This window comes from Chlorella variabilis (genome assembly GCF_000147415.1).
Source record: "Chlorella variabilis unplaced genomic scaffold CHLNCscaffold_10, whole genome shotgun sequence".
NCBI classification, from domain to species: Eukaryota; Viridiplantae; Chlorophyta; class Trebouxiophyceae; order Chlorellales; family Chlorellaceae; genus Chlorella; species Chlorella variabilis.
In genome coordinates this window covers 594,919-622,745 of record NW_005435078.1, presented here as the reverse complement: position 1 = coordinate 622,745, position 27,827 = coordinate 594,919, and the positions used below count along the sequence as shown (strand labels likewise).

At 66.4% G+C, this 27,827-nt stretch overlaps 8 protein-coding genes across 8 annotated transcripts in view; 5 read left to right on the top strand and 3 right to left on the bottom strand.

Annotated features, from left to right (window-relative positions):
• Nucleotides 1–20: 20 nt before the first annotated feature.
• CHLNCDRAFT_23095 (hypothetical protein) lies at nt 21–1,883 on the bottom strand (the record flags this gene model as incomplete). Its single annotated transcript, XM_005847530.1, has 7 exons — nt 21–374; nt 543–616; nt 776–841; nt 1,013–1,194; nt 1,361–1,435; nt 1,572–1,654; nt 1,809–1,883. The coding sequence occupies 7 exons, from the start codon at nt 1,881–1,883 to the stop codon at nt 21–23; spliced, it is 909 nt and encodes a 302-aa protein (XP_005847592.1).
• A 5,445-nt stretch (nt 1,884–7,328) lies between these two features.
• CHLNCDRAFT_23248 (hypothetical protein) lies at nt 7,329–9,910 on the bottom strand (the record flags this gene model as incomplete). The annotated part of the gene is made up of 7 exons (XM_005847529.1): nt 7,329–7,502; nt 7,651–7,922; nt 8,085–8,299; nt 8,546–8,688; nt 8,878–8,995; nt 9,179–9,388; nt 9,723–9,910. Coding segments are annotated over 7 exons (1,320 nt in total), but the record flags the coding sequence as incomplete, so codon positions are not given.
• A 481-nt stretch (nt 9,911–10,391) lies between these two features.
• Nucleotides 10,392–13,034, top strand: CHLNCDRAFT_35424 (hypothetical protein; the record flags this gene model as incomplete). The annotated part of the gene is made up of 7 exons (XM_005847700.1): nt 10,392–10,694; nt 10,902–11,214; nt 11,441–11,477; nt 11,657–11,824; nt 12,031–12,124; nt 12,342–12,437; nt 12,625–13,034. The coding sequence occupies 7 exons, from the start codon at nt 10,392–10,394 to the stop codon at nt 12,739–12,741; spliced, it is 1,128 nt and encodes a 375-aa protein (XP_005847762.1). The 3' UTR covers nt 12,742–13,034.
• A 412-nt stretch (nt 13,035–13,446) lies between these two features.
• CHLNCDRAFT_133864 (expressed protein) lies at nt 13,447–13,874 on the top strand (the record flags this gene model as incomplete). The annotated part of the gene is made up of 2 exons (XM_005847699.1): nt 13,447–13,537; nt 13,636–13,874. 2 exons carry the CDS (start codon nt 13,447–13,449, stop codon nt 13,872–13,874), a joined length of 330 nt encoding a protein of 109 aa, XP_005847761.1.
• A 66-nt stretch (nt 13,875–13,940) lies between these two features.
• Nucleotides 13,941–16,590, top strand: CHLNCDRAFT_133863 (hypothetical protein; the record flags this gene model as incomplete). Its single annotated transcript, XM_005847698.1, has 9 exons — nt 13,941–14,117; nt 14,333–14,491; nt 14,733–14,981; nt 15,181–15,262; nt 15,477–15,583; nt 15,769–15,822; nt 15,955–16,101; nt 16,241–16,336; nt 16,477–16,590. The coding sequence occupies 9 exons, from the start codon at nt 13,941–13,943 to the stop codon at nt 16,588–16,590; spliced, it is 1,185 nt and encodes a 394-aa protein (XP_005847760.1).
• Nucleotides 16,591–17,145: 555 nt separating this feature from the next.
• Nucleotides 17,146–19,656, bottom strand: CHLNCDRAFT_133862 (hypothetical protein; the record flags this gene model as incomplete). Its single annotated transcript, XM_005847528.1, has 7 exons — nt 17,146–17,256; nt 17,412–17,541; nt 17,788–18,123; nt 18,357–18,525; nt 18,719–18,896; nt 19,029–19,253; nt 19,528–19,656. 7 exons carry the CDS (start codon nt 19,654–19,656, stop codon nt 17,146–17,148), a joined length of 1,278 nt encoding a protein of 425 aa, XP_005847590.1.
• Nucleotides 19,657–21,460: 1,804 nt separating this feature from the next.
• Nucleotides 21,461–24,774, top strand: CHLNCDRAFT_52289 (hypothetical protein; the record flags this gene model as incomplete). The annotated part of the gene is made up of 12 exons (XM_005847697.1): nt 21,461–21,572; nt 21,646–21,694; nt 21,795–22,069; nt 22,208–22,300; nt 22,399–22,545; nt 22,708–22,777; nt 22,899–23,130; nt 23,399–23,485; nt 23,613–23,773; nt 23,822–23,875; nt 23,999–24,126; nt 24,257–24,774. 12 exons carry the CDS (start codon nt 21,461–21,463, stop codon nt 24,772–24,774), a joined length of 1,926 nt encoding a protein of 641 aa, XP_005847759.1.
• An 859-nt stretch (nt 24,775–25,633) lies between these two features.
• CHLNCDRAFT_57838 (hypothetical protein) overlaps nt 25,634–27,827 on the top strand; it is a gene marked incomplete at both ends in the record, with an annotated part of 4,558 nt that continues 2,364 nt past the window's right edge. Inside the window, 7 exons of the mRNA XM_005847696.1 lie at nt 25,634–25,763; nt 25,851–25,899; nt 25,989–26,242; nt 26,415–26,546; nt 26,674–26,820; nt 26,976–27,045; nt 27,194–27,310. Coding sequence (XP_005847758.1) covers nt 25,634–25,763; nt 25,851–25,899; nt 25,989–26,242; nt 26,415–26,546; nt 26,674–26,820; nt 26,976–27,045; nt 27,194–27,310 — 899 coding nt within the window. The remainder of the gene's footprint in view (nt 25,764–25,850; nt 25,900–25,988; nt 26,243–26,414; nt 26,547–26,673; nt 26,821–26,975; nt 27,046–27,193; nt 27,311–27,827) is intronic.

Below are 27,827 nucleotides of genomic sequence, written 5' to 3'. Positions count from 1 at the left end.
CAACACCAGCGTGCAGGGTGTTAGGGGGCTGGACATGCAAGGTCCTGCTGAGGCCGAGGGCGAGGCGGGCAAGGGCGCGCACCAGTGCCGTTGGCGAGTAGGGGCACGTGGGCGGACGGCAGCGGGGTCTTGGTGATGGTGGCGATGAAGTCAGCAGAGGTTGCCACTGCACAGCAGCACAACAGAGCCCATGGTGCACTTCGTGACATGCAAGTGAAAGATAATGGAGAGGGCACAGCGACAAGTTCAGGCGGCCGCCTCGACCAGCAGCCAAGTAATTGACGGGCCCAGCGGAGGCGCGTGCCTGAGCCAAAGACGCCGCCCTGCATCTGGATCATGTTGATGGCGGCCTGGTGGTTGGCAGGGTCAGTGGCCTGCACAGCAAAGGTGGGGAGCCAGCCACACAGCAGAGTGGATGTCAGGCGGACAGCCTGCTGGGCAACCAGGCGAGCTTGCTGCCTGCCTGCCTGGCTGGCTTGCCCTCCAGCACATCAGCAGGCGGGAGGGGCGGAGGTGAAGGGCCGGTGGGAAGGGGGCCTCACCGCGGTGCAGTCGGACAGCAGCAGGCACTCGTAGCCACGGTCGTTGGCGTCGCGCATGGTGGTGTGCACACACACTGCGGCAGGGCAGGCACGTGCAGAGCAGGTGGCAGTTCAGTCGGGGCAACAGGTGGGTCCAAATGGCCGGCTCGCATCACGGAGCACCCGGCAGGAGGCACAATGCGCAGCGGTGCTGTCGTTGGTGGCAGAAACATCGGTGGCAGCAGGAGGCGCACCATCGGTGGTGACGCCCGTCAGCACGATGTTGCGGATGCCCCTGGTGTGCAGGACAAGGTCCAGGTCTGCACCAAAGGTCCATGTGCACGTGCATGCCGTGCATGTCGTGCGGCCCATGCTACACTCACCATGGCGCACACCAGGCACCCTCACAGCTGCATGAGCTGCACAATGCTGTTCACAGCTCCATCCACCCACCCACCATCATCGTACATGCACGCCCACCACCAGCTCACCCGTGGCGTAGAAGGAGCCCTTGCCGGGCTTGTCGATGATGGGCTCCCCGGGCAGCGGCGCCAGCTCAGGGATGATCTCCCAGCCGGGCTCGCCCCGCACCAGCACGCGGCCGCAGGGCCCCGCCGCCCCGATGCCCGCGCCGATCTGCTCCGACCGCCACTTCTTGTTGGCTGGCAGGTCGCTGCGGGTGGTTGTTGCGTGGGCAGGGAGGGGCGGGTGCAGGAGGTGGTGTTGTGAGGTTGGAGGGGCGGGACGGCGGAGGGGCTTGGCGGCCAAGCAGCAGCAGCAGCGGCGGCAGGCCTGTGCGGTGCTGAGCGTCAGGCTGGCGGCTTGGAGCCGTAGCACACCTGAGGTCTGGGCGGTGGCCCTCACGGGTGTGGATCACATGGTACCCCTGCTGGCGGCACGCCTCCAGCAGCTTCCTGCAGCCAGTTGGGGCAGGGAGCGGAAATGACGACCCGCCCCCAGCCCAGCCGCAAGATTTCCAGCATGCCAGGGGCGCTGGCGCGAGTAGAAATGCGGGAGAGGGGCGGAGGTCAGGCAACGGCGGCGGCGCACTGGATGGGCTCGATGGGGCCCTGAGTGAGGAAGATGTCCAGGCCCATCAGGTCCACGTAGCCTCCTTTGCTGCAGAAGTCCACCTGCAGGGCAAACCGTGTAATGCAGTGTGAGGCGGAGAGGGGCAGGGGCCGACACCAGCCTGACGCCGTTGCATGGACCGCCGCGGCGCCAGCGCCAGCGCCGGCCCCGGCGGCGCGGCGGGCGGCGCGGCGGGCGTGCCTGCATGTCGATCACGATCACGCAAGTGTTGGAGGGCGTCAAATCCCCATCGAAGGGCCAGTTGTAGGGCCTGCCGGGCACCAGGGCCATGTTTGTGTGATGCACTTGCGAGCAGAGGAGGCAAAGAGGGGGAGGCTATGCGGGACGCAATTAATCTCTGTTGTGAAGAGGACAGGGCCTATCAAGAGCCCTACTGCAGCATTTTCCCGCGGGCCCTCATGGCATGAAGCCAGCCAGCATCTAGTCAGGAGGAGCTATGCTCGCTCATGCGTTGAATCACTGCTTCTTGCACCTCCTACCTCGATTGAAGATCCAGCCGACCTCGTCCACCGCTCGCCATGGGCCTCCTCAAGCGCAAGGCCGCCCCTGCAGCAGCCAGCTCCACCACCAAGCAACAGAAGGAGGCCTCCGTCTCCCCAAAGCAGGCCAAGGCGGACAAGAAGCAGCCCAAGGCGGACAAGCCCAGTACCGAGCTTGCCGCCGCCGCCACTGGCGGCGCCGCTAGCCTGAGGCAGCGGCGGGCGCTGGGCGCGCTCACCCTGGCGATCGCCATCGCCTCTGCCGTGTCCGAGTGGCCAATCTACCTGTGAGTCGACCCGATCCTGAGCGCACCCCCAGCTGGCTCCCCAGCATGCAAGCCGCAGGCGACAAGCCAGCGCAGCATGCAAGGCCCTGCCCGCCGCGTGCCCGGCTCACTCCCCGTGGCCCCTGCCGCCGCCATAACTGCTTGCGCAGAGCCTACGAGAAGGACTGGCGGCGGCCAGCGCTGGGCTTCACCATGAACTTCAGCATCACAGCCGTCATCGCGCTGCTCGTGGTGAGGCGGGCGCAAATGGCTGTTGTGCCCCATTTGGCAGCCTTTAGCCTGGGCTGTTCAGGTGGCCCCAAGAGGCATGGGGTCAGAGGCCCCCGCCTGCGAGCATCGACTCACATAGGGAGAGCGCTCCTTGTTTTATCCCTGCCGGGGAATGACCACCGTGCCATCAGCATGCGACTGCCACCCCTCTCATTGCCCGCCGGATTGCACCTGCCCTGCAGGGCTGCTCCCCACCCATCCGCGCCCTGAAGCCCAGCTCAGCCGCCACCGAGCCCATGCCCAAAAATGTCAAGGTCAAAATCATCACGTGCATCGCAATCAACATGATGGCCCTCGCGTATGGCTTTGGGCTGTATGGGCCGTCGGGCGCGCTCACTGGAGCGTGCCTCATCGCCTCGGTGTTCCTCCTCCTGCCCTGAGCCGCGCCTGCCGGCAGCACGCCTGCCGTGAGCTGCTGCCGGCCCGGCCGGCCCACAAACTCAACACTCAACTCCCTCTGTACTCCTGCCTGGTTGTAGCCGCTGCTATACTTTGTACCCCATTGCACACCCACCTGATTCAGTCCCTGTTGTTCCTGCCTGCTACACTCTGCTACACTTGTAAAGTTACAGAAGCGGTGCGCCTTCGACAATATTGTAAGTATTCTTTGAGGGTTTGGTTCAAGGCAGCTATGAGGGGTAGGGAGGGAATTTGCAGCGAACGACACAAACAGGGGCTACACAGAAACAGTTCACAAGCGGCGCCGCGTTTCGCGGGGACGTGCTTTGCACGCCTCAGGAGATTGCTGGCTTGAGGCGGGCGTTGTCAGGCAGCGACGACAAAACAGGAAAATGGGGAGGGGCCGATAGGCACGGAAAAGGGCAGGGGTGCTGGCAAGGCCCTACAACCCAGCTGTAGGGGGGAAGCCAGCCAACCGAATGGGATCAGATGTGACACCACACGTGGACGGGGAATGCAGAATGGAGCACGCCTGAAACAGCACAGCACGGCACCGAACGGGGAGAGTGCGGGCACAAGATCGGCACTCCAATGGGGGCAGCAGACCGGTAAAGCGGTCTGCCCAACGCACGTAGAATGGAAATGGCTCTTGAAATGGCTGGGCGAATGCGATGAAATGGTTGTGCTGAGGGGTGTGTTGACTGCGGATTGCAAAAAGGGGGCGGGGCAGGGGCCCAGAGGCAGGCCTGCGCACTCACTTGCGCATGCCTTTGGTCTTTGTGCCCTTGGGCCGGCGCCGGCGCTTGGTGCTGGCAACAAAAGGCACCGGCGCCCTGCCCGCGCCCGCGGGCCCCGTGGCCGCAGCCGGATGCGGCGCGAAGCCGAGCGCTGCCGCCTCTCCCTCGAGGCTGGGACCGCTGGCGGCAGCCTCCTCCTCCCCCCCAGAGCTCTCCTCCTCGCTCAGCTCCTCATCGGAAGCGGCCGAGGCCTCCTCCACCGCGGCGCCGGCTGACGCGGCAGCCGCCGCCTCCAGCGCCGCGGCAGCCTTGCGTGCCTCCTCCAGCGCGCCATCCACCTCCCCGCCCGTGGCCGCGAGCTCCGTCGATGTCGGCGCCTGCCTCGCAGCAGGCGCCACCTGGGAAGCCGCGCCAGCCAGCGCAGCCGGTGCGGCGGCACCCGCCGCACCCAGCGCGTCGCTGGTGCTCACTTCGTCAATCTGGCTGAGGATGTCGGCGGCGGTGCGAAGGGCCTCCTGGAAGGAGGCCGTGGTGTCTGCCAGCTGCAGGGCAGCACCAGGGGGGCAGCGGGGAGGGCGCGGAGGTCAAACGGCGGCGGCGGCGGCAAGAGGAAAAGGGGCGCAGGTAATGACATGGGGTCGGCCAAGCGCGGTGCAGTCGTGCGGTGCAGGCACGTGGGCGGCGCGCGAGCGGGCAGGCGGGCGACGTGAGGAGGGCGGGGGCGCGGGGGCGGCGCTCGCCTGCGACTGCAGCGCGGAGTTGAGGGCGCGGGCCTGCTGCAGGTGGTTGGCCGCCTCCGCCTTGTCAGCTTCCAGCGCCAGCAGCTGCGCCTTGTAGCGCTGCGCCTCGATGCGCGCCTCGCGCGCCTCCTGCAGGGGCCACAGGATGAGGGAGGGGCAGGGGGCAAGGGCAGGGAGGGTGAGGAGGTGGGAGGGAGAGGAGGAGGGAGGGCTGTGCTGCCCCGGGAAGTTGCGCTGGCCTCCCCAGCCCGGCGCACGCCCCCTCCAGGCCCCCGCCTCGCTGGCTCCTGCAACAAGCCCGCCGCCGGCGCGCCCCGGCGCACCTCCTGCGCGGCCGCCAGCTCCATGCGGGACCGTCGCAAGTCCTGCTTCTGGCTGACCAGCTGCGCCTCCATCTCGCTGGCCCAGCTCAGCAGGCGGTGCTCGCGGGTCACGGGCGAGCCGCCGTCCGCCACCAGCTTGGCGCCCGGGTTGGCGCCCCTGGCAGCAAGACGCCAGGCACACACGAAGGGCGCGCGTCAGCTGCGGCCTGGAAACACAGGTGCCTGCGGCAGCTGCGCCGGGCTGGCCAGCCCCAGCCGGGCTGGCACCGGGCGCGTGCTGCTTCCACGGCAGCAGCAGAGGCCCAATGTGCTGCAGCCCATCAGCCGGGGAAGGTTTCTTTATAGTTTCTATCTATAACCAAATCGCCTCACCAGTTGTCAAACACCTCCACCAGCTCGTCCCCGGGGCGCAGCGCCAACACGCTGTTGTTGCCCTGCTGCCAGGCCACCGGGTGGTTGCCAGAGTGGTCCAGCAGCACGTATTTGTACTCCACAACGCCACCTGCGGTACAGCAGTACGGCGGTACAGGACAAATGGTGGCGTGCTCAAAACAGGGGCAGCGGCAGAGGGGCCGCTGGGCAGCGGCGCCTGATGGCAGCAAGCCATCGGCGAATGAAGCCCTGCTGCTTTCATGAGGGCACCGCTGCGGCAGACAGGCTGGCTGGGGGCGAGCCAAAGCTTCACTTCCGCCGCACCTGCCGGCAGCTGCACCGTGGTGTGCCAGTTGTCTCCCTGGGACCATTTGAGCTCCGGGGCGGCAGCCAGCAGCCAGCCGCCTGCAGACGGCGAGCCGACGCGGCAGCAGCACGGATTCAGGGCGCCGCCAAACACAGTACAACAGCGGCATGGCGGGAATACACAGGCGGCAGCCCTGCTCGCGGGCCGCGTTCCCACACGGTGGGGCAACGCACAAGGCCTCCCGGCAAGGTCGCCCACACGCAGCTCAGCCTGCTGCAGCCAGCGCCAGGCCCGCGCCCCCCAGCCCTGCCCACCTAGCTCTTGGTGGCTGCCCACCACCTTGAGGCGCTGGCCCCACTCCGCCTTGAATTTCAGCCAGAAGCGAACGGTGGCCAGCTTGCGCTGCGAGATGGCGTCCTCACGCACCGCGGCCGCCGCCGCCGCACGCACCACGCGCTGCTCCGGCGCCGGCACCGGCGGCAGCGACGCGGGCGACGGAGGCGCCGGCGGCGGCGGCGCCGCGGGTGCAGCCGCCGCGCCGTTGTAAGCGCCGTTGTAGGCCCCATTCAGGGGAGCCGCTGCGCTGCCGCCGTAGGGGCCCGCGGCGGCGCCGTTCAGGTGAGCCGCCGCCGCCGCCGCCGCCCGGTTGAGGTGTGTGGCGGCGCCGTTTACGGGAGCAGAGCCGTCGGGGCCGGAGCTGTTCCAGTGTGGCTTGTAGCGCGGCGGCGCCTGCTGCAGCGGTGGCTGCTGCTGCGACTGCTGCTGCTGCTGGGCAGACGGCTCCGCCTGCTGCTGCTGCTGCTGCTCTGGCGGCGCCGCCGGCAGGTAGGCTGACGTCGTGGGGTCCTGCTGCCGCTGCAAGCGCTCCGCACGCCGCTTCAGCACCGCACGCAGCAGCTCGCTGGTGTTGGCGGAGGACCGCGGGTCCAGGGGTGGCGAGGCAGCCCCATTGGGGCTGCTGCTGCTGTCGCTGCTGCTAGAAGGGGGGTTGCTGCTGCTAGGGCTGAAGCCGCCGCCGTAGCTGTCTCCGCTGCCGCTGCTGCTGGCGGCGTGCAAAGGGGCTGCAGAGCGGTTGGCTGCCACTGGTGAAGCCGCCATCACCGGCAGCGGCGAGTTGGCCAGGTCGGAGCCCGACAGGGGACGTGCCGCGACGCTGCGCCTAACGTGCCGGGTGCCGCCGACGCTGACGCCGCCACCGCTGCTCGCAGTCCCCGCCCGCAGCCCTGCACACGCTCAGCGGGACTGACTAAGCGCCCGCCGACAGGCACGCCAGCAGCAATGGCAAGCAGAAAGGGAGTTGGCCGCACACGGCGGGTGGCTCACCCGGCTGGAGGTTGCTTCCGGGGGTGGTTGGTCGGCAGCGCTGCAGACTGCTGGCTGGCAGCTGCTGCACGTGCAGGGCGCCGCTGCCAGCAAGGTGCCCCAATGCTGCTGCCATGGCGAGCAAAATGCTTCGTCTCTACGCCGCGGGGCCTCTACAATGGAGGCCAACGACTGCACCGGCAGATGCAGCGATCAGAGGGATCAATGGGGGCCTGGAGGCGCCTGTGCCCTCCGGTGTCTGTGTCGACCCACAGCCAGAGGAAGAGACAGCACTATTTCGGGTGATCAAGGACTGGACGCAAGGCCCAGATCCGAAGTGCTGCAGGCAGGAGCGAACGGCGGCCAAATTTCCCGATCATCAGCCCCGTACTGCTGCCATTACTGCTGCCAGGGTTTCTGGTCGCCACTCTGCGCCCATTTCCTCCCCCAATCACCGATCCATCCCCGTAATGCCTGGGGTTACATGGCAGACGCAGGGTCAAGGTGCGGCAGCCGGCGCCAGGCCCCCACCCGCCGTGCCCGGCGCTGACCACGCTGCTGCGACCGCCGCGCGGGCCGTCGCCAAGGGCCCCCCAGGCGCCCGCGGCTTGCGCCGGTGATAGGTGCTGTTCCAGGCGCCTCCATCCGCCGCATAATAGTCCATTGGGTACTCCTCTCCCGCCACCCACCACCCTGGCACCTCCCCCAGCGCCACAAACGCCTGCAGGCGGGTTGCGGCGGGCGGGGGGCAGAGGGTGGTTGGGCCACATGGCGGCGGGGGAGGAGCGCGGGGAGGCGGGGGGCCAATGCGAGCCAGCCACCAAGCCCATCCTCCCTGACAACCCACATGCCGGGAATCCCGCTGTTGCTGCGCACCAGGCACGCACGTGCACGCGGCAGCCGGGTGGCAGCCCTTGAGGCCGTGCCCTGGCCACACGCCCCAGCACACCCAACAGTCGCACACGCGCCTCATAAGGGTTCAGTGTGGGCTGTGTGAAGCCCTCGCCCCAGTCGATGCTGAGCCGCGGGCAGGCGATCTGCACCCAGGCGTCGATGCCCTCTGACAACGCAGCCAGCTTGGGCGGGGACACCTCTGCAGGCAGCCAGCGAGGCGGCGGCGCCAGGGCATGAGCGGCGGTACCCCAGGGGCCGCGAGTGGGTGGCACGGCTGCCTGCGGGGGGCAGACGCAGCGCAGGGCTCTAGCCCAGGCGCATACCAAATGTTGCTCGTGCAGGGCCCACCCCTCTTCCGCACCCGAGAGCAGCACAGTAACGAACTGCCGCCCCTGCCGCCGCAGCAGCTCCTGCAGCTGCGCCAGGATGCGCGGGTTGCCCTGGCGCCCCAGCGTGCCCAGCACGAGGCCCCAGCTGGCTGCCCCCGCCGCCGCCTGGATGGCCGCCTGCCGCGCCGCCTGCATGCCGGCATGGTCGTACCGCTCCCGGGTGAGCTGGCGGGGGTACGGATCGTACCTGCAGCAGGACCGGAGAGAGAGAGAGTGTGTGTGCGTGCCTGGCGTGGTCATCAGTGTGACGCTGGTGGTGTGGTGTGGCCGTGGGAAGGTGAGCGGGTGGCTGGCAGCGCTGGGGCGCATGCTGCAAGGCGCCGCCGTCAAGGGGTGCTTCGCCCCTTGGGCTGGCATGCGTCCTGCATGCGCCGGCTGCCTGGTGCAGCAGGGCCCAAAGGGAGCCGTGGAGGCGCCAGGCGGGCGCCCAGACCTGTATGCCGGCACCGTGGGGTTGGCGATCATCAGGGCCTCTAGGTGGAACCGCCCATCCGCCACAAACACGATCGCATCGCACTGCCCCGCGATCTTGGGCGCCGTGCAGCCCAGCACCTCGCCCGGCGACAGCGGCCGAGCCTGCGAGCGGCGCGCAGCGAGGGGCGAGCCAGGGCAGGTGGTAGGGCCGGGCAAAGAGCAGCCGGGGAGGCAGCCAGACGCAGCCGCCTGCCCGCAGGCAAGTGCCAACGGCAGGCGTGCGTTGAGATTTGATGACGGCAGGCGTGCGTTGAGATTTGATGAGGGCGGGACAGCTGGGCAGCACAGTACCTGCGGTACCATGATGTGTGGGTAGTCGCCCGCCAGCTGCTGCCTGGCTGCCTGGATGCACGAGGCAAACTGGATGGTGCCGGCCAGCACCAGCTTGGTGCCCGCCGCAAAGTTGTGCCTGCAGGCAGGCGAGGCGACGCCGTCAGCCCGCACCGCACCCACGCATTGCCTGCACCAGGCGCCCTCTACGACCAGCCAGCCTGCACACACACACGCCACTGCCAGCAGCCAGCCCAGGCACGCCCCGCAAGCTCGTCCCCGCGTAGAACAGCAGCCGCGGCAGCGCCGCCGCCTCCCTCACCGCACGCTGTCCACGAGGTGCTGGGTGTCCATCTTTATGTCGACAAACACGTACATGCAGGGCAGGCTGGTGACGTCCACAGGCACCAGGCAGGAGTGGCCGTAGTGCACCAGGAAGTCGGCGCCCAAGGCGGCGGCAGAGTAGTCATCCACGCAGCAGGCGCCAAAGGTGACGTCGCCCAGGATGAACGTCTGGTCCACCCCGCCAAACCTGCGTGCCGAGGTGCAGGGCGGGGGCAGCAGAGGCAGCGCGGGCGGCGGGCGCGGTGGGCAGGGCAGGCCAGCGTGGGGCAAGGAGGCAGCGCGGACTGGGCCCGGCGCCGGGCCCTGCCACGAGGACGCCCCAGCTGCGGCCGCCTCGCTCTGGCTTGCCCAGCGCGCTTGCTCTCGCTCCTGGCCGCCTTGGGCAGCCCTTGGGCCCTTCCCCCACACCACTGCCAGTCACCGCCAGCACACACATGCCAACCCCCAGCACACACGCCACCCCATAGAGCATAGCCACCCTCACCCACACACTCCCACACACACACCGCCACCCCGCCCACCCCTCGAGGATGTCGGCGATGACGCAGGCGTAGAGCAGGAGTCCCTCCGGGAACTGCAGCGCCACGCGGCGCGCGCCCGCCTGGCGGATGCGCCACAGCGTCTTGTGCACCTCGAAGCTGTAGTTGGCGGGCAGCAGCGCGATGGCCGCGTTCAGCGCCGCGTTGTGGAGAATGTCGGCGGGCACCTGGCGGCAGGGCGTGGGGGTTGCGTGGGGTGTGGGGACAAGCAGCAGGCGGCGACGGCAGCCAAGGCGGCCCTGACGCTCCAGCCGCTGCACCAGCACGCGGCTGGCAGGTCACCTGCTGGCCAATCACGCGGCGCACGACCGCCGGCCGCGCCGCGCCGGCCGCCGCCGGCACCAGAGCGCCGCTGCTCCCGCTGGCGCTGGGCTGGCTGTTGGTGACCCCACCGCTGAACCGCTGGGGCTCAGGTGCCGCCTCCATGGCCCTCGCAGGCTGCTGGGCTGCAGAGTCCTTGACTCGAGCGCAAGCATGCGAGGCGCATGCGCGGTGGCAAATGTGAATGGATTGGTACGTGAGTCTGGATCGCAAATAGCAGGGTTTGCGCCCTGAAGTACATGCCGACCTGTCAGGTTCTGTGTGGGCGCTTTACGGCGCCATCGCTCTTCTGGCGGCTTGCCCCATTGTCTGCTGTACCCGGGCCGCCCAATGTCGCTGCTGCGGGCGGCTCTTAGCCCTCAGCTCACGCTGCGGCTAGCCAGCGGCTCGCAGTGCTGCACATCGGCGCATCGTATAGCCCCCCCTATCGGAGTGCAGCTGCCCCTGGCCGCCGCTCCCAGCAGCAGCCGCAGGCGATGTGCCAGCAGAAACCTGGTCGACCCGCTGCAGCTGCCGCTAGGGGGAGGCTTGCAACGGGCCCTGCGGCATAGAACTACCGAGAGAGGGCAGCTGCAGACAGTAGCCAGCGGCGGGGGGGGAGGCCTGGGGCATGGCGGCGGCGGCAACCAGCCTGTGAGAAGGGTGGCGTGCTGCCTGCCCTGCCACTTGTAGCTGTACACAGATTTAGAGCACTGCAAATGTCACAGTTCACGCTTGCAGAGCCGCCGCAGCTGTGCAGCACCACCCCTGGTGCTGCCAATCGCCGGCTCCGCTCCAGCCCGCTGCCCGTCGCCGAGCGCTTCCCTGCGCCTCCCGCCGCGCCTTCCCGCCGCCGGGCAGGTCGACTCGTGGGGCGCGCGGCTGCTGGTGGGCGTGGCGGTGACCTACATGATGCTCATCGTGGTCATCCCCTTTGCCAACGTCTTCATCCAGGCCTTCTCCCACGGCCTGTCGCCCTTTGTGGAGACGGTCCAGGAGCCCGACTTCCAGCAGGCGGTCAAGATGACGCTGCTGCTGTCGGCGGTGGCGGTGCCCGTCAACACCGTGTTTGGGGTGCAGGCCGCGCTGTTCCTGGCCCGCAACGACTTCCGGGGGCGCACCTTCCTCATCTCGCTGCTCGACCTGCCCTTCTCCATATCGCCGGTCATCACAGGTGGGGAGGGGGGCGAGGGAGCCTGGCTTGATGCGTATGTATGGGTGTGTGTGTGTGGGGGATGGGGGCGAGGAGGAGAAGGTCCACGCCAGCACAGGGAGACCCATCAGAGAGTGGTAGAGGCCTGCGGCACAAGGATGACGTGCCTGCTCCCTGCCAGCTGCCTGCGCCTGGGCCCTGAGCCCGGCGCCCAAACCCTGCACGTGCTGCTTCCTGGCGCCTGCAGGCATGATGTTCGTGCTGCTGTACGGCCGCAAGGGCCTGTTTGCGCCGCTGATCGCCAAGTGGGGCTTCCCCATCGTCTTTGCCTTCCCAGGCACGCCGCCAAGCCACCCGCTGCCCCGGCATGCATGCATGCGCCGGGGAGCATCCCACCTGCCCGGCAGCAGGCAGCAGCAGGCAGCTGGCTGGAGGCGGCATCACATGCCTGGCATTGGACCAGGTTCACGCTGGTGATGCTGGCCGACTCGATCCGGCTGCTCCCGCCTCGTCCCGCCCGTGCCGCTGCAGGCATGGCGCTGGCCACGCTGTTTGTGACCATGCCCTTTGTGGTTCGCGAGCTGCTGCCCATCCTAGAGCAGATGGACATGGCGGAGGAGGAGGCGGCCCAGTGAGTGCCTGCGGCTGCGCCAGCAGTGCGTCAAGCTGTCGGCCGCCACGCGGCGGGGACGCACACTGGCCAGGGCCAGGTGGCCAGCCAGCGGCCACCCGCAAGGGCACGGTGCAGTGTGTGTCACCCGACCTGGGCAGGCCAGCAGAGGGTGACGAGGCATGCCGGCTCACGCCCGTTGAATTCAAGTCATTCCTCCTGTGCAGGTCCTTGGGGGCCAACGACTTCCAGGTGTTTTGGAACGTGACGATGCCCAACATCCGGTGGGGCCTGCTCTACGGCATCATCCTCACCAACGCGGTGCGTGCGGCGCCCACCGCCGCCTCGTGCCTCGCCAGCCTCGCCCGCAGCACAGCGGCTGCCCTCTGGCCTGCCCTGGATGTGCTCGTGACTGACCGGCTTCGCCCGACTGTCTGCCTCGCCGGCTGGGGCGACTGGGTCAAGCTTAAACAGCTGTCGGGTTGTTGAGTCAGAGCCTGTGAACAGAGCGTGGGACGCCTCCTGTTTGCTGCTGCAGCGCGCGATGGGAGAGTTTGGCGCGGTGTCTGTCATCAGCGGCAACATCATCGGCCAGACGCAGACGCTCACACTCTACGTGGAATCGGCCTACAAGGTGCGGCGGGGCCTTGGGGGTAAACGATGCTTGGCTGGGGCTCGATTGGATGGAGTCGGCCACGCAGTCCAGGCGGGCAGGCCTGCAATGTAGGTGCACTGGCCTGTCTGCCGGTGCTCGTGCCCACTGCCCCCATCCCCCTTAACGCCGTGCTCTTCTCCATGGCCCCACCCCTCCCCTGGTACAGGAATATAATGAGGAGGCGGCCTTTGCTGCCGCGGTGCTGCTCTCCTTCCTGGCCCTCTTCACGCTGCTGGTCAAGGACAGGCTGGAGGGCGCCGCTGCCCAGGAGACGTCCAAGTGAGGGAGCAGTCACTGCAGCCCTCTAGTTTTCGTCTCAAATCCCCATAGTGGCGGCCGGGGCGCCAGGGAGCTGGCGCTCCGCTCCGCTGCAGTGACTGTCTGAAGGTTAAGCAGGTTCTTGCCTACCTGCTTTTCCTTCTGCTTCTTCCTGCTCTTCCGCTCTCCCATCTCCTTTGGCTCGGGTCCCGTTCTCGGCACACTGTTTCCCGCTGCATTCCCCTGCTCGTGCTCGATGCTCTCACTGAGCATACAATGCTCCCTAATCAATCCCTGGTCTGCAAACTTCATACATGCGAAATGGACCGATCAGGGCCAAGGATGGGGTTAGACTGCTTATGCCGTCTGCTGTGGGCGGCGGCACACTGACAACCAGCGCTGCCATCGGCTCCCAGACACCTTGGCAGCTGGTCCACGTCCTATCTTCCTTTCGTATGCCCCCGTCAATCGACACACCCCAATGCGCGAATTCGCGAGCTCCCCAACCTCCTGCCGCTTCCGTGCCCCTCCCAATCCTAGCTGGCAGTGACTGGAATTTTATCTTCGAGACCCCTCCTGCACGAGTCCCAACTCAATCCGCATTGCCTCTGCTGGTTGAGCACTTCCGCGCAGAGCGCCGCACCCTTGGGCCACCAAGAGAGCGGGAAGGCAAGCCAGGCCTCAGCGCCCTAGCGCCGCTGCAGGCGCAACGCCCATGCTTGCCGGGGGCATGTCTGGTCGCAACGACTCCGCTCAGGAGGATGCCGCCGCCCAGCAAGTTAAGCCCCAGCTCCCCCAGGCCCTGCTACTGCCTCAGCATGGTGCCAAATGCATGCATGCTCAGTGCAGCGAGTGCACGGCGCCCCTGGCGCGCGGCCTGCTGCCATGACCCTTGCTGTCGTGGGTTTTGCTGTTGCAGGCTTCCCGGGCCTCGGGGGCAGCCCCTTCTACATCACGCCACAGCAGGGAGGCATGCCGCAGCTCGTGACTGCAGGCGGGCAGCCGCTGGCGCCCGGCACCGCCGACCCCGCCTACCTCCAGTCCGCCTACCTCAGCGGCGGCAGCAGCGGCGGCAGCGGCCTGCCCGGCAGCTACACGCTGAGCCTGCAGGAGCAGCAGGCGCTGGCCTCGGGCCAGCTGCCCTCGCTGGGCGGGTAGCAGCTGACGTACGTGGAGGTGGGCACCGCCGGCGGGCTGCCCATCATCGCGCCCCAGTTTGCTCCCATGGCCATGCAGCAGCAGGCCTCGCAGCCCTCGCCGCAGCCGTCCGCGGGGCAGCAGATGTCGCAGCCGTCGCAGCAGCGCGGGTCGGCGGCGCGCGCCGCCAAGCCGCGGCCCAAGCGCCCCTACAAGCCGCCGCACCAGGTGGCGCAGGAGCGCAAGCTCAAAGACGAGGCCAATGTGAGCCGCTGGGCCGGGCATGACGCTGGCCAGCTAACAGCCGGGCATGCCGCAGCCTGCAACTCTGCAGGCATGCGAGCAGGGGCCGCTGCCGCTGCAATCCACGGATATGCGGTGTGGTGTGCTGCCTCGCAGCAATCCCCGTCGCCGCCCAGCCCGCCGCCTCACCGCTGGGCTTGCCGTGTGCATGCTGCTGCCTGCCCTCTCCCCTCCAGGACTACATCCGCCGCCTGGAGCAGCAGCTGGGCAAGGCGCGCAGCGAGCTGGAGCGGCTGCAGCGCGACAACACCACGCTGCAGCGCAAGGCGGTGGTGCTGTCCAAGCACTCCAGCTTCCGGCGCTGCGCCGCGGGCATGGTGCAGGAGCTGCAAGAGGTGGGGGCGGCAGCTGGCGCGGCAGCTGCGCGACGGCCGGCTGGCCTGCACCTGGCTGCTCGCCACGAGCCTGCGCACCCGTGCACGCTCCAGCCTGCTGTGGGCTGCTTGTGGGGGGGGGACGCCGCACCGGCAGGGGGCTGGGCGGCCCTCAGCCCGCAGCTTGGGGCACCTGCTCACGCCCTGCCTTTGCACCTGCTCACAACCTGCCTCCCCGCCCTCCCGCCCCTACCCCCCGCAGAGCATGACGCTCGGCGAGCAGCTTCAGTCGATGGACTGCAGCCAGCATGTGTTGGATGCTGCGGAGAAGGGCCTGCCGGAGCCGCAGGTGCTCGAGTACCTGCGCAAGATGACCAGCTCCGATGCGGTACAGCACTACAACAGCGTGGTGGCGCGGGTGCGCGCCCTGCTGCAGCAGCTGGACCAGGGGCCCGACCCGGAGGTTGCGCAGCAGCAGCTGGAGGACATCTTTGCGCTGAGGGAGAGGGCGGTGAGCGCGGCGGCTGGCTGGCTGCCCTGCCAGCGTGCCTGCCGTGCCGCGCTGGCTGCCTGCGGTGCTGCGCGTGCATGGCGTGCTGCGGCCCTGGGGCTGCGCTGTGGCGTGCCGTGCTGCGAGGCGGCGCCCACCTTCCCACCTTCTCTCTTGACGTGCAATCCACGTGCTGCATGCTGCACCTGCTCTCCCGCAGAGCACTTTTGGGTACCTGCAAGTCGTCAACCCGCCGGTGTATGCGGAGCTGATGCAGGCAAAGCTGGACCCCGACAGCCCCGGTGAGGCCCCCTCTGGGTGGACGCTGCTCCGGCCGCGGGTGACGGTGGCATGCGCGCCTGGCATGCAGCAGGGGCCCCGCCCTTGCCTTGCAGCGTTCAGTCCTCCCACCTCGCCCCGCCCTGTGTCCGACCCCCCCCCCCCCCAAAAAAAAAACTAACAAGCCTCACCTCGCCCTACGCCTCGCACCCCACCTCCACGCTTGCGCGCCCGCAGTCGATCGCTGCGACCCCGCCCACTGGCGCGCTGTGCTGGCAGCCATGGGCCTGAGCGAGGAGCAGGAGTCGCAGCTCATCCTGCTGCTGCAGTCCTACCTGCAGCAGGTGCGCAGCGGCGGCGGTGGGCAGGGCTTGGGGCCTGACGGTCCGGCTCCCCCGCAGCGGTCGCAGTGCCTGTCGCTGCGTGGCAGCTGCCGTGTCTCGCGCCCTGCGTGCCTGCCTGTCGGGGTTGGGCGCCGGCTGCAGCTGCTGACCTGCTCTCCCTGTCGACTCCTGTGTAATCCCTGCAGAGGGAGCAGGTTGTGCAGCGCAAGAGCAAGGTGATGCAGCAGTTGGCAGATGAGGTGAGTGTGGCTGTGCTTTCTTTTGTGGGCTGGGCGCACCTGGGCCCCTCGCTTGGTCCCGCCTCTCCTGACTCTGCCGGGCGTCGTCGCCGAGTGTCAGACCCACCCCCTGTCCGCTGCTGCCCCCTGCAGCTTTCGAGCGACCTGCTGAGCCTGGAGCTTAGCCAGGACGGCAGCACCGAAGTGCTGGCGGAAGAGGACAGCGCCGGCGACGAGGAGGAGGGCGGCGGCGGCGGCGGCGTGCAGCGGCAGCCCAGCGCCAACGCCAAAGCGCAGCAGGTGTGGGAGTTCGGCTGGCTGCGGGCTGGAACGTTGCCACTCACTCTCCCCTGCTTGATGGTGACCTGCCTCCCTTGCCGTCTGGCGTGGCCTCACCCGGTCATCTTCTTTTCCCACTTTCTTTCCCCGCTTTCTTCAGGCCAAGGATGAGCTCGACCGCCTCGTCCAGCTCGAGTACTGGCTCAAGTTCGACTTCACGGGCTGCGTGCGCAAGCTGCTGCCGGCGCAGCAACAGGTGTGTGCGCTGGCAGGGCAGGGAGACGGTGCCAGCGCTGTGCCGCTGGCTTGATGCTCCCCTGTCGCACCGCAGCATGCTGAGCCTTGCTGGCCCTCCCCCTACTTCTTCCACAACCTCTGCACCTGCGGCCCGTGCAGGCGCTGTGCATGGTCCATTCCTGGCCTTTCTACCCCGACCAGAAGCAGATTGAGGGCGCCATCAAGGAGAAGGCGGGGCCGCTGTGGGAGCAGCTGGCCCGCAGTGCTGCGTGATGGGCCAGCGGCTGCGAGGAAGGGCCCTTCACAGCCATGGCCATGGCTGAACAGGCGCTAGGCACACGGGGTGCGGGCCTCCTGGGTGCAAGGCTGCCTCCATGTCTCCTATAGGCTGCGCCGGCAGCGCGCAGCGTTTTGATCGTCTCCACCTCTAACTAGCCCGCTGCATCTCACATCCTCAGCTTGACTATTTGGCGCGGCCCTAGCGTTGCTTCCAAGGCGCCGACCAACCCCCCTTGATGACCTCGTTGCACTTGACCCCACTCTACCCCGCCATGTATTGATGTAATGCCCCACATGACCGCCAAGCAACCTCTGCTCGCTCTGGATGCAATGGAATGTACAGAATGTTGCACTTGAACTAAAGGGGAGTCCAGCTCAACAAAGAGGGGGCAGAAGGGAGCACAGAGATGGAAGCAAGCAAGCAAACGGTGCACACGCCGGGCAGGCAACAAAATGAAATTCACAGACGGAAGCAGGAAGCACAAGGGGCGACCCGGCGGGCAGGCAGGCGAACAGCAGCTCCGAGGCTGGCACCCCGCCTTGGCCCCGTCACCGCAGGCCGCTGGCCGAGCGGCTGGCAAAGCGGCGGCTGAGCTCATCGCACGACTTGAGCTCCATGTGCCGAGCCTCCTCCCGCCGCCCATAGTAGTGATAGCGTTGCTGCACAGGAAACGCGAGCGGATGCACACGTCAGCGCAGCCCTGAGCAGGGACACAACCGGCCACGGCGTGCTACTGCTCCCAGTTGTGTAGGAGCTGGTTTTGTTTTTTCGACCAGCTCCTACAGCAGAGGCATGCGTCTGAAGTCCACGTGACACTGTTAGGCAGACAATCCGTAAGCCAAGCAGGCAGGCGGCAGCCTCTTGCCTGCAGCATGCGCTCATTGTAGCACTGCTGCTGCAGCGAGCCGCGATACTCAGACTCTATCTGGTGCTCCAGCCGCACCCTGCAGGCAGCCGGGGTAGAGGGCAGGCAGGGGTAGGCGGGCAAGTACAGAAAGCACGTGAAAGGGGTGGGTCAGGGCAAGGGAGTGCCCAGCAGACACCAGCAGGCAGACAACAACGAGCCAGACCCTCCAGCTGAGCCCAGCCTGTCGGTGCGCTGCTCAGCAAGCAGAGCCATCTGCAGGTGCCACCTGCCCATGCCAGCTCCGGTCGCCAGCTGCGACACAAGTCGCCCGAGCCGAGCTCACCGCTCTCGGCTGCCAGGCGGGTACTTGCTGCGCAGCTGCTGGGCGTCCTTGACATAGAAGGGCACCTCGTAGGTGGCGGTGGCGTACTGCTGGCGGTACTCCCGGGTCGGCTGCAGGCTGTACACGGGCTGGGAGCGGCTCGAGAAGAAGGTGAACATGAGCAGCAGCAGCAGCGGCAGCAGCTGCATCAGCTGCATCAGTGGGTTTGCCTCGGTGGGCGCCTGGCCGCGGCCCGCCGCCTGCTGATGCCGCCGCGCGTGCGCCTGGCGGTACGCCTGCCCGCCGAAGTTGGCGGTGTACACGCGGCCGCCCATGAAGGGGTTGCCGCCAAAGAACCTGCACCACAAAGGCCAGCCAGCCAGCCAGAACCAGTCAGAACAGTCGCCACAGCAAGCGGCGCACATGTCTGCGCCCTGTTCACCGTGTGTGGGCCTCGCGCGCCGACAACCCACCCGGGCCCCAGCCAGTCCCCAGCAGGCCTCCAGCAGGTCCCCAGCAGCCAGCCCAGCCAGCACGCAGCAGGCCCCAACGGCCCGCCCAGCCGCGGCCAGCCCGCGAGCTCCACCTACATGTTGAACAGCTCCTCCGGGTCAATGTCCCCCATGCCGCCGCCGCCGCCGCGGAAGCCGCCGCCGCCGCCGCCGGCCCCGCCCACCGCTGCTCCCTCCTCGCGCCCGTGCGCGTCGTAGTGGCGGCGCTTGGCGGGGTCGCTGAGACAGGTGAAGGCCTTGGAGACGGCTGCGGGGGTGGGCGAGCGGGCAGGGAAGCGAGGCGAGGCGATGAGCGGCCTAGCAGCAAGGCAGCAGGCAGCCAGCCGCAGCGCGTGCATGGCAGCAGCTGTGCGGCAGCAGCAGAGCCTTTCGAAGCAGCAGCCGCAGCAGCAGCGGCGCTGCAGGCACACCGCCGCCGCATCAGCGGGAGGCGCACACACCCTTGAACGCCTCGTCCGCGCCCCGCGCCTTGTTCTTGTCGGGGTGCAGCTTGAGGGCTAGGCGGCGGTACGCTTTCTTGATGTCGTCGTCCGAGGCGGTACGCTCTATCTGCAGCACCTCATAATACTCTGTCGTGCCCCGGATGCGCCGCACCAGCTCCCGCTGCTCGGGCGTGGCCTGCAGAGCGTCGGGCAAGAAGGGCGGTTGCGATTGTCACTCGGCACATACACATGTGTGATGGCCAGCCGCTGGCAGGCTGGCTGCTATGCCAGCCAGCCTTCCCACGGCCTACACACCCAACCCGCTCACCTTGTGGTCCTCGTCTGGCGGCTCATGCCGGCTGCTGCTGCTGGCCCGTGCGCCTGATGTCGCCGTAGAAGCGTGCTGGCGTTGGCGCAGGTTGGGCCCCGTGCCCATGCCCGTGGGGCATGCCCCATGGTGGTGGCCGTTGGTTGCTGCTGATGCGCCGCCGCCGGTGCTGCTGCTGGGGGTGGCGCCCGCAGCCCGCTTGATGCGTGCAAGCAGCAGCCGCGCCTGCACGGGCGTCGCGAGCGGCGGCGGAGAGCGGGGTGGAACGGCGCCGGCGGCAGGACGGACACAGGTGGTAGGGGTGGTGGCCAAGCACGATCTATGGCAACCTCGCTGCCCCAGAGAAAGCAGGGGCCGTGTCCTGGGCAGCGATGGCCCAGGGCTTTGGGGGCAGAGACCACCGGGCTGGCGCACGCAAGGCCTGCAGCCGCGCCGCCTGCGGCTCCCCTGGAAATGCCCTGGATCAGCGCAGTGCCTTGGCAGCCCCCCGGCGCCCCACCTTGTCTTGTGGGAAGAGCTTCAGTGCCTTGCCGGCGAATCGCTCTGCTTTCGCCGTGTCTCCCGCCTTCAGCGCTGCCTCTGCCACCTCCAGGCACTTTTCCGCCTGCTCTTTGTTGGCCTCGTTCATCGCCGCTGCTCACCAAGGCTCGACGGCTTCCAGAACAGGCTGTGGAGGCTGAAAGGTGCTATAAGCGACGGCACATCGTTAGGAGGGAATGCGCTAGAACGGTAGCAGCTGGTCTGTGAAGCAGGGCGCCAGCGAGACGCCTGCCTGGCGGGCTCCTGGTGCATGCCGGTGTGCAGGATGGGATGTTTCATGGGGAGGCAGGCTGTCCAACAAAAAAGAAAGCGAGTAAGTATAGAGCACACACAGCGTGCATGCAAACTGATGCCGGAAGTTCATGCACCAGCGACCCCCTCCCCTTGCCGTACCTCTGTTTATTACACGTAGAGCAGCACCGGTGAGCCAGTCACTGGTGATACCTATGCATAGGCAGAGACCAGCCAGCTGCACTAGGGCGGGGCCTTGCCTTCCTTCCTGTCGTCATCCTCCGCCGCAAACTGCTGCTCCAGCGCCTGCCGCGCCGCCAGCACCTCATTGCGCTTTTCATACTGCCGCTGCCCTGCCAGGCCACTGAGCCACTTCCTACAGCCGCCAGCAGCCAGGGCAGGCACTGGGAGCGGCATCAATGCAACATGGCCATTGTGCCAATGCCACAGAAGGCATCCAGCCGAAAATGCCAGGGCTCACCCAAGCATGCGCTCAAGGCCCAGGATTCTGTTGGTGGACAGCGCCAGCAGCAGCAGCAGGACAATGAGTGAGGAGGCGATGGCTGTGCCGTCGATGTTGATCACGCCACCTCCGCTAAACGTCACGGGCTGCTCTATGACCGCCGCAGTCGCACTGCTGAACGTTCCCTCGGGCTCTGCCAGCGACTGTAGCGCTCCCAGATTGGTTGGGGCATTGCCTAACGCTGCTGCTGTGATGCCGCTTGATCTCTGCATTGCAAGAAACAAGTGCAGTGTGATTCAAGTCGCCCGAACATGTTTGGCGGAGATAGCAGCGACGACGGGCGGGCGGGTTTGGCGCAATGCTAGCTAGCACAAAGCGGACAGCGCCAGGTCGCTCACGTGTCTCCTCGACGTGTGAGCTGGGACAGCCCGCAGGCTGGGTGCGCAGGTGGGTGGAGACAGAGTCAGGAGCGCAGAGGCCATGACTACTACCCCGCAGCGGGACTTCCGGTTCAATTCGGAAGTGCTGCTGGTTCTGTAGCTGGCCAGCCTACAGCCCGAGCTTCGCGCTGCCATGCCAGGTCAGCACTTCGCCAGAGGCGGCCGGCCACCGCCAAGCCGGGTCATGAGTATGAATGCATGTGAGATTGTTGCTGCCATGGGCTTCTGGAACACCCAATGCACGCTTTAACTGAAAGCCGATTGCCCAGAGCAAGTTGGACTGCGTGTGGTGCCTCAGGAACGGCAGAGGCGGCGAATGACCATCATCATGTTTAGCCACTGTTGCCCCCTGCATGCGCCTCTCTGCCATCCCAGCGACGTGCTTATGGCGTTCAACTTACAAGGTAGGAGAAGCAAGAGGTGCATCAGCTGGCAGCCCAAAGCGGTCTCGCTACCATTGCCGGCGCCAGCGCCGGCAGGGCATATGCCCGCTCTCGCTGCGGGCTTCAGCAAGGTCGGCGCCGCCTCACCGCGGCACAGTGCTACAAGGCGCGCATTGATGAGTCTGACTGCCTCCGGTCGCCCGGCATGGACGTCACAATGATGAGGTGGTCTGAGGGGGCTGCGTGCCCCGAGGGCAGGTCTGCATGTTCTCGCTGTCTGCGCCTTTATGCATTGTTTTCGACCTTGCGCAGCCTCAATTCGTTGTGCCAAGCGTTCGCTCAGCCATGAGGTGACCAAAACAACGAACTGACCACATGCTCAGCCTCAATACTGTCCAAGCGCTGCTTCTGCTGGCCTTCCTGTCCTCTCAGCGTGCTTCCACAGCTACCCACCTCCTCAGCGCGCCGGGTAGAGCAACCCTGAGAGGTGGGGGCAGGAGGCTCAGGGTACTGGAGCGCTGCGAACACTGGCTCCTATATATTACCCCTCTGGCTCGCAGGGAAAGCCATTATAGTCGCTCAGGACTATGTCGATCGTCCCGAGTCTAGGTGAGCCCAGTATCGCCGGTTGCCGCCACTGCCGCCCATGCACGCACCGGCAGCGCTTTCGCTGGGACAATTCTGGCCCTCCCCTGGCCTGCTGCTGCAGCCTGTTGGCGGTACGGACCCCCAACGACGGCCGGGTGCATGTCGTAGTGAACCCCAGCGAGCTAACTGGGCTCCGCAGCGGTGCTGACATCCAAGTGAGCGGGGAGTGGGTGCCACAGGCAACCATGGCCGCTGCCGCCACCATGAGCAGCAGGGGCACTACCCGCAAGCAGACGAGCCGTGGGAAGACAAACGGCGGTGGTCCCCGGCTCTTCAAGGCGATCAGAGTGCGGCGTGTTGGTGCCGGCCAGGCCGACTGGCACGCCGTTACAGCAGGTGCGTGTGTGCCCGCTGGGATGATGAGCAAAGCATGCCGCTCTGCTCCATCTGACGGATCGGACGGCATCACAACCGCTCCTCTCCTTTCCCATGTCCCTGACCGCTCTCTCCTGCTTGCTGCATCAACACAACCAGATGCCTCCACGGTGGCGGCAGCCTCGGCACCCCCGCCGCAATTCAGCTCCAACCCGCTCATCACCGCCGACCTGCCTGTGATCATCATCCCGAGTGAGTGTCTGGGATGGGATGGGCAGGGCTGCTCTGCTACTTCGCTGCAACCAGACGCCCCTCAAATCGTCCCTCGCCCCTTCCACCTCCGTGAGCAGTCGCCGGCATGACTCCCGTCGGAGGCGCATGCGTGCCCACCGCTGCCCCCGTCAACCTGGACAGGCGTGCTGTGGAGCGGGTCGTGTTTCAGGAGTGCAACAGCCGCAGGGCCACAGTTGGCTCCACATTCAACCTCTGCTCCTACGGTGCGCCACACGTGCCGATGCATGCCGACTTGTCCACCACCAGCAACATGCTGGCATGAGCAGCTGGCATGCCTGCGCATGGCAAGCAGAGGTCAGCCTCTCTGTCAGTCGCTAGCACAGCAGCCCAATACCTGCCTGCCCACCTGCCCTGCCCCGCCACAGGCAAGACCAGGCTGACCCGACAGAACAGCCTTGTGGCCGACCTGGTGCAGCTGCCCTGCAACAGCACCTCGTGAGTTGGAGAGTGCCCTGCCTGTGCGGATGCTGCTTTGCAGCAGAATCCGGGGCCGGTGTAAGGCTCACTCCTGCCGCTTGTTATGCCTGCCCTTGTTTCCCCTTGCTTTTGGCTGCAGGTACGGCGCGGCGTGGAGCTTTGGCAGCTGTGCATTCGACGACTTCAGCGGCTGGGCGGACGCCGCCGACGAGGTGCTGCGGGCGCGTGGCAAAGCGCTGAAGAGGTTCGTGTACCGCCTGTACCTGGTGCCCAAGGGAGCGTGCGACTGGATCGGGCTGGGATATGTCGGCTGCCACGACTCGTACGAGTGCCGCGCCTGGGCATCAGGAGAGGAGGCCTTGAAGCCGCAGGTGGGAGGGGGGCCGGCGGCAGCGCGCCTGCCGGGAGGGTAGGCACAGATACCCGCCAGGTTGCTCAGCTCGGCCCTCCCCCCTAGTTCCCACAGGTTTTGACACATGAGCTGGGACACAACCTGTTCATGCAGCACTCTGGCGGTCACGGAAGCGAGTGAGCTCGTGGGGGAGCTCGCTGCCTGCACAGCAGCTGTCACTTGCAGTGCCCGCCTGCGGCAAATGGCAGCGCTCAACGCCCTCCAGCTGCCGATCTCACACTCTGCAGCGGCTGCTGTGTAGGTACAACGATGACTCCTGCACTATGGGTTATTGCTGCGCAGACAGATGCTGGAACACGCCGCACGCCTGGCAGGTGAGGAGGGCAGCTGGTGCCAGCTGACGCCAGCTGTGCTCAGCTGGTGTGAGCTTGCAGCAGAAGTGTACAGTGGCAGCAGCGCCGTCGCTGAAGTTGTGGCAGCACCACTGCTCCCGTGCTGCAGATGGGCTGGCTGCAGGTGCAGCAGCTGGACGGCAGCACCCTGGCTGCCGGCCAGACCGTGACAGTGACGCTGGCCAGCCAGGCCGCCACTAGCCACAGGTGCAACCAGCGTGCCTTCCACTATTGCCCTGTGAGAGATCTCGGCAGAACAGTGTTCCTGAGGTGGTTATCAGCACAGTAACTGTCGCCCCTGGCTCCCCCTGCCTGCAGCGGCATGCGCATCAGCGCCACATGGGTACTCGGTGTGCCTCCCATCTTTCTGGGGTGAGACCTGGCGGCTGCTGGCTGGTACAGAGGCACCTGCCTGCACCTGCCTGCACGCCGAGTGCAGCGCCTTCCCAGTCCCTCGCCCGTCCAGTCTCTCTGGCTGCCCGGACACCCCTGCAGGTACCGCACAGCAGAAGGCGGCGACGCCGACCTACCCAGTGAGGTGGCTGGCAAAGTGCACGTGTACACTTCCTGGAGCGCCAGCACCCGAGATGCCCAGCCATCAAACTGGGAGACCGCTCTGGAAGGTGCGCTGCGCTAGCCGTGCGATAGCTGCCGTCGATTGCTTGCACGCCCTGCACCATCTCACCATGCATTTGTCGTCCCAATGTCTGCTTTCTCTTAAGCAGCCCCTCTCCCCTGCGCTTTCCACGGCAGGCGGCCAGTCCTGGAGCAGCAGCGCTGCGGGCCTGGTGGTTCGAGTCCGCAGCATCTCCAACGATACCGGCTCGGCAGCTGCAGCGGTGGTGTCTGTGTGCCGCCGTGCTGGCCCGGAAACTGTCGCCAGCTGCTTAGCTGGCAGCGACAACGACTGCAACGGGCTGGCAGGGCGGGATGACCCCTCGCGTTCCAGGTTGCTTCCCCCAGCGCCGGTGGCAGTGGGGGCGGTGCCCCGCAAGCATGTTCGACGTGTGCCGCCGACGCAGCGGTGGGCTGCACGGGGCAGCAGCAGGCGGCTGGGAAGCGGACGCAAGTGCAAGCACCTGCAACGGCTTCCTGAGCCTGTGGCACTGTTTCATCGTGTTCACGCTGGTGGTGACCAGCCGGCAGGGAGAACGGCGCAGCTACTGGGGCTCATTCCCCTCCTGCTAGTCTACTTGTACATTCTGCGCCAGCTCATCCTGTGTGCGTACTTCTTTTGTCAGCGGTGCCACTGCCACTACTGTTGGTTCTAATCACCCTTCATGCGTACACGCTTTGCGGCGGCGCCTGGCTGGCACCGTGCGTACGCGCTTTGCAGCAACACTTCCTTTGCACTTGTGACCATATGTTTTTCATGCAACAGCATGGCTCTATTGGCTGCTGGTATGACTTATCTTATCTATGAAGTATCTATTTGTGTTTTACATTGATTTTTGTCCTCTCTCTCTTGCTCCCTCCCCTTGCGAATCGCACCTCTGCGTATGTACTATGCTGTAGTGCTGTCCATTCGTTCATGACCTTCCTCCTAGCCTTTCCCTGGTGTATTCCGTTTAGCACATGCATCAATGTTCTGTACACTTTGTACCACCCTGCGCATTCCCACGTGGCATCCTCCCATTTAATGAGGTGCCGCTCCCCGACCAGCGCCAGGCCGGCGCCGGCGCCAGGCCATGCGGTGCAGCCTGGCAGTGGGAGAGGGACGATGAATCCACCCAGTGACTTTAGGGTATGCATGAGACACGGTCATTATGCCAGAACACACACACACCATGACGGCATGGCACCACACACACACAAACCCCTGGCGTGCCGTCGGCAGCTGCCCGGCCCCTGCCAAGCCTTGTGGCCAGAGCAGGGAGGGCCCAAGGCGACATTCTCCCGATCCGGCTTCCCATTGCGCGTGTCTAAGCTCCCTTCTACGAAACTTACAACCTCCCCCCGCGGCTCTCACCTGAGCATGTCCCCATGACGGCTGGCAGCTGAGTGGTGACCGGTGCTCACTCACCATGTGATCGCTCACAGCCAGGGTCCTCCCACCCCCTCTCATTTATTCCCAGCACTCTTCGGAGGGTTTCAGGTCGCAGATGGGCTAGCTCACGCCTCCACGCGCCCATGGCCGGAGTCTCCGGAGGGCTGCTGCCAAGCTCTCTGCTGTTGCTGCAGCTCCTGGCTGCCGCAACAAGCCCGGCAAGGGGATCTGGCAGGCTTCTTGCTGCAGCAGGGCGCAGAGCGACGTTGGCAGGTAGGGCATCAGCGCTTCGCTCTGACAGCGGTGTCGCTTGCCTCCCGCAGCTTGGTAGGCCTGTCCAACCCCGCCTCTTCACCGCAGGCAAAGCCATCTGGTTGGATCAGCGCCTCGCCGACCGCGAGGCAGAAAGGTGGGAGCACGCCGTGTGGGTATCTGCGCTGGAAGCTGCGGCGGGCCCCGGCACTCTCACTGGCTGCTGAGCTGCCGCCGCCACTGCAGGCTCCTGGTGCTGCGCACCGCCAGTGGCCAAACGCTGCATGTGGCCACAGACAATGCCGACCAGCTGAGCTGGCTCCGCAGTGGAGACATCATCCAAGTCAGTGGGTGGTGGGTCCCTGCGGCCGACGTGGCAGCAAGCAGCGCCGCCACAGCCCTCGCTGGGCAAGCCCGCCTGCTGGGCAAGCCCGCCGGGCGAGGCGTCTTCAAAGCAGCCAGTATTCGCCGCGACGGCGCCAGGCCAGCCCATCGGCCAGGTGCGGTCCCGCGCCAGCCGCTGCCTGTTGCCGCAGCTGTGGGGGCAGCTGCTGGCAAGCTGCTGCGTGTACCAGCCGTTGTCTGGCACACTGTGGGACAGTGCCTGTTTATGCCTCCTGCATCTGCCCGCCCCAGTTCCGAGCGCCCGCTTTCCGCCCTGCACCGCTGCAGCAACCGGGAGGAGCGGCTTAGCGTCCGCGGCAGCAGCGGCGGTGGCAGGAGCCGTAAGAGCATCTGCAGCCAAGCTGCCATTTAGCTCTAACCTGCTCATTCTTTCAGAGTTCTCCACCATTTTCATCCCCAGTGAGTTAAGGGCTGGGGCAGGGTACAGACTGGGCAGACTCTCGCATAACCGGACACCTGTCTTGCTTCCCCACCGATCAAACAGTTTTTCCCTTTCCATTCCCTCTTGTCTCCCTCTGGCTTGCAGTTGCCGGCATCACGCCCGCTGGAAACGCATGCGTGCCCACCGCCGCCCCGGTCAACATCAGCAAGCCTGCAGTGGAGCGGGTTGTGTTCCAGGAGGGCAACAGCCGCAGGGCCACCGTAGCCTCCACTTTCAACCTCTGCTCCTACGGTGTGCCACACGTGCCTATGCATGCCGACTTGTCCACCACATGCTGGCATGAGGCGTTGACGTGCCTGCGCATGGCAAGCAGAGGTCAGTCTCTCTGCCAGTCGCTACCCCAGCAGCCCGATATCGGCCAGCCCACCTGCCCCGCCCCGCCGCAGGCAAGACCAGGCTGACCCGAAAGAACAGCCTTGTTTCCGACCTGGTGCAGCTGCCCTGCAAAGGCTCCACGTGAGCTGCGCTGTACCTTGGCCTTGCTGCGCCCCAGCTGCATCGAAGAACGCTGGCACGCAGGCCGGCAACCATCCATCCATCGGACATCCTGACCTTGCTCATGTGCGGCTCCTGCTGCCTGGGCCATGCGCTGCCCTGCCTGCAGGCATGCCATCCCCTGGAGCTTCGCTGCCTGCACATTTGATGACTTCAATGGCTGGGCGGATGCTGCCGACGCGGTGCTGCGCGCGAGAGGCTTCAACATGGATAGATATGCATACAGGTATAGGCACAGGCCACCAGCTGGCACATCATCATGAACTCCCGCCACTGTCAGTAATTCAACCCCGCCCTTCCATTCACCCCCCACCACCACCCCCCACACCGCCAACACACACAACCTTGCTGCGCTTGCTTGTGTGGGCTTAAAGTCTGGTAAAGCAAGAACTAGCTTGCAACATAGACTCCCCGCCGAAACGGGACGGGAACCGGGCGAAAGCAGAGAAAGCAATAAAACAGGGGTGGAGCAAGGCGACATGCAACGCAAGCAGCTGACAGGGCACGCATCGAAACGTGTGTATGACTGGCAAAGTGGCATGGCGCATTGGGGAGAAACGCAACGGTACGGGAGCATGGGCTGGCCAAACGGCAGTGCGGAACGCTAGGTCACTAGAAAAGCAGGGAAAGGCGCACTATGTATGCAATGAGGGCAGCCCCGGCTCGGGGCCGTTGAGAAAGCAGTGGGCGGGAGGGGGGAGGCCCCGGTGTGGGCGGGCCCCATCGAGGGGGGATGGGGCGCG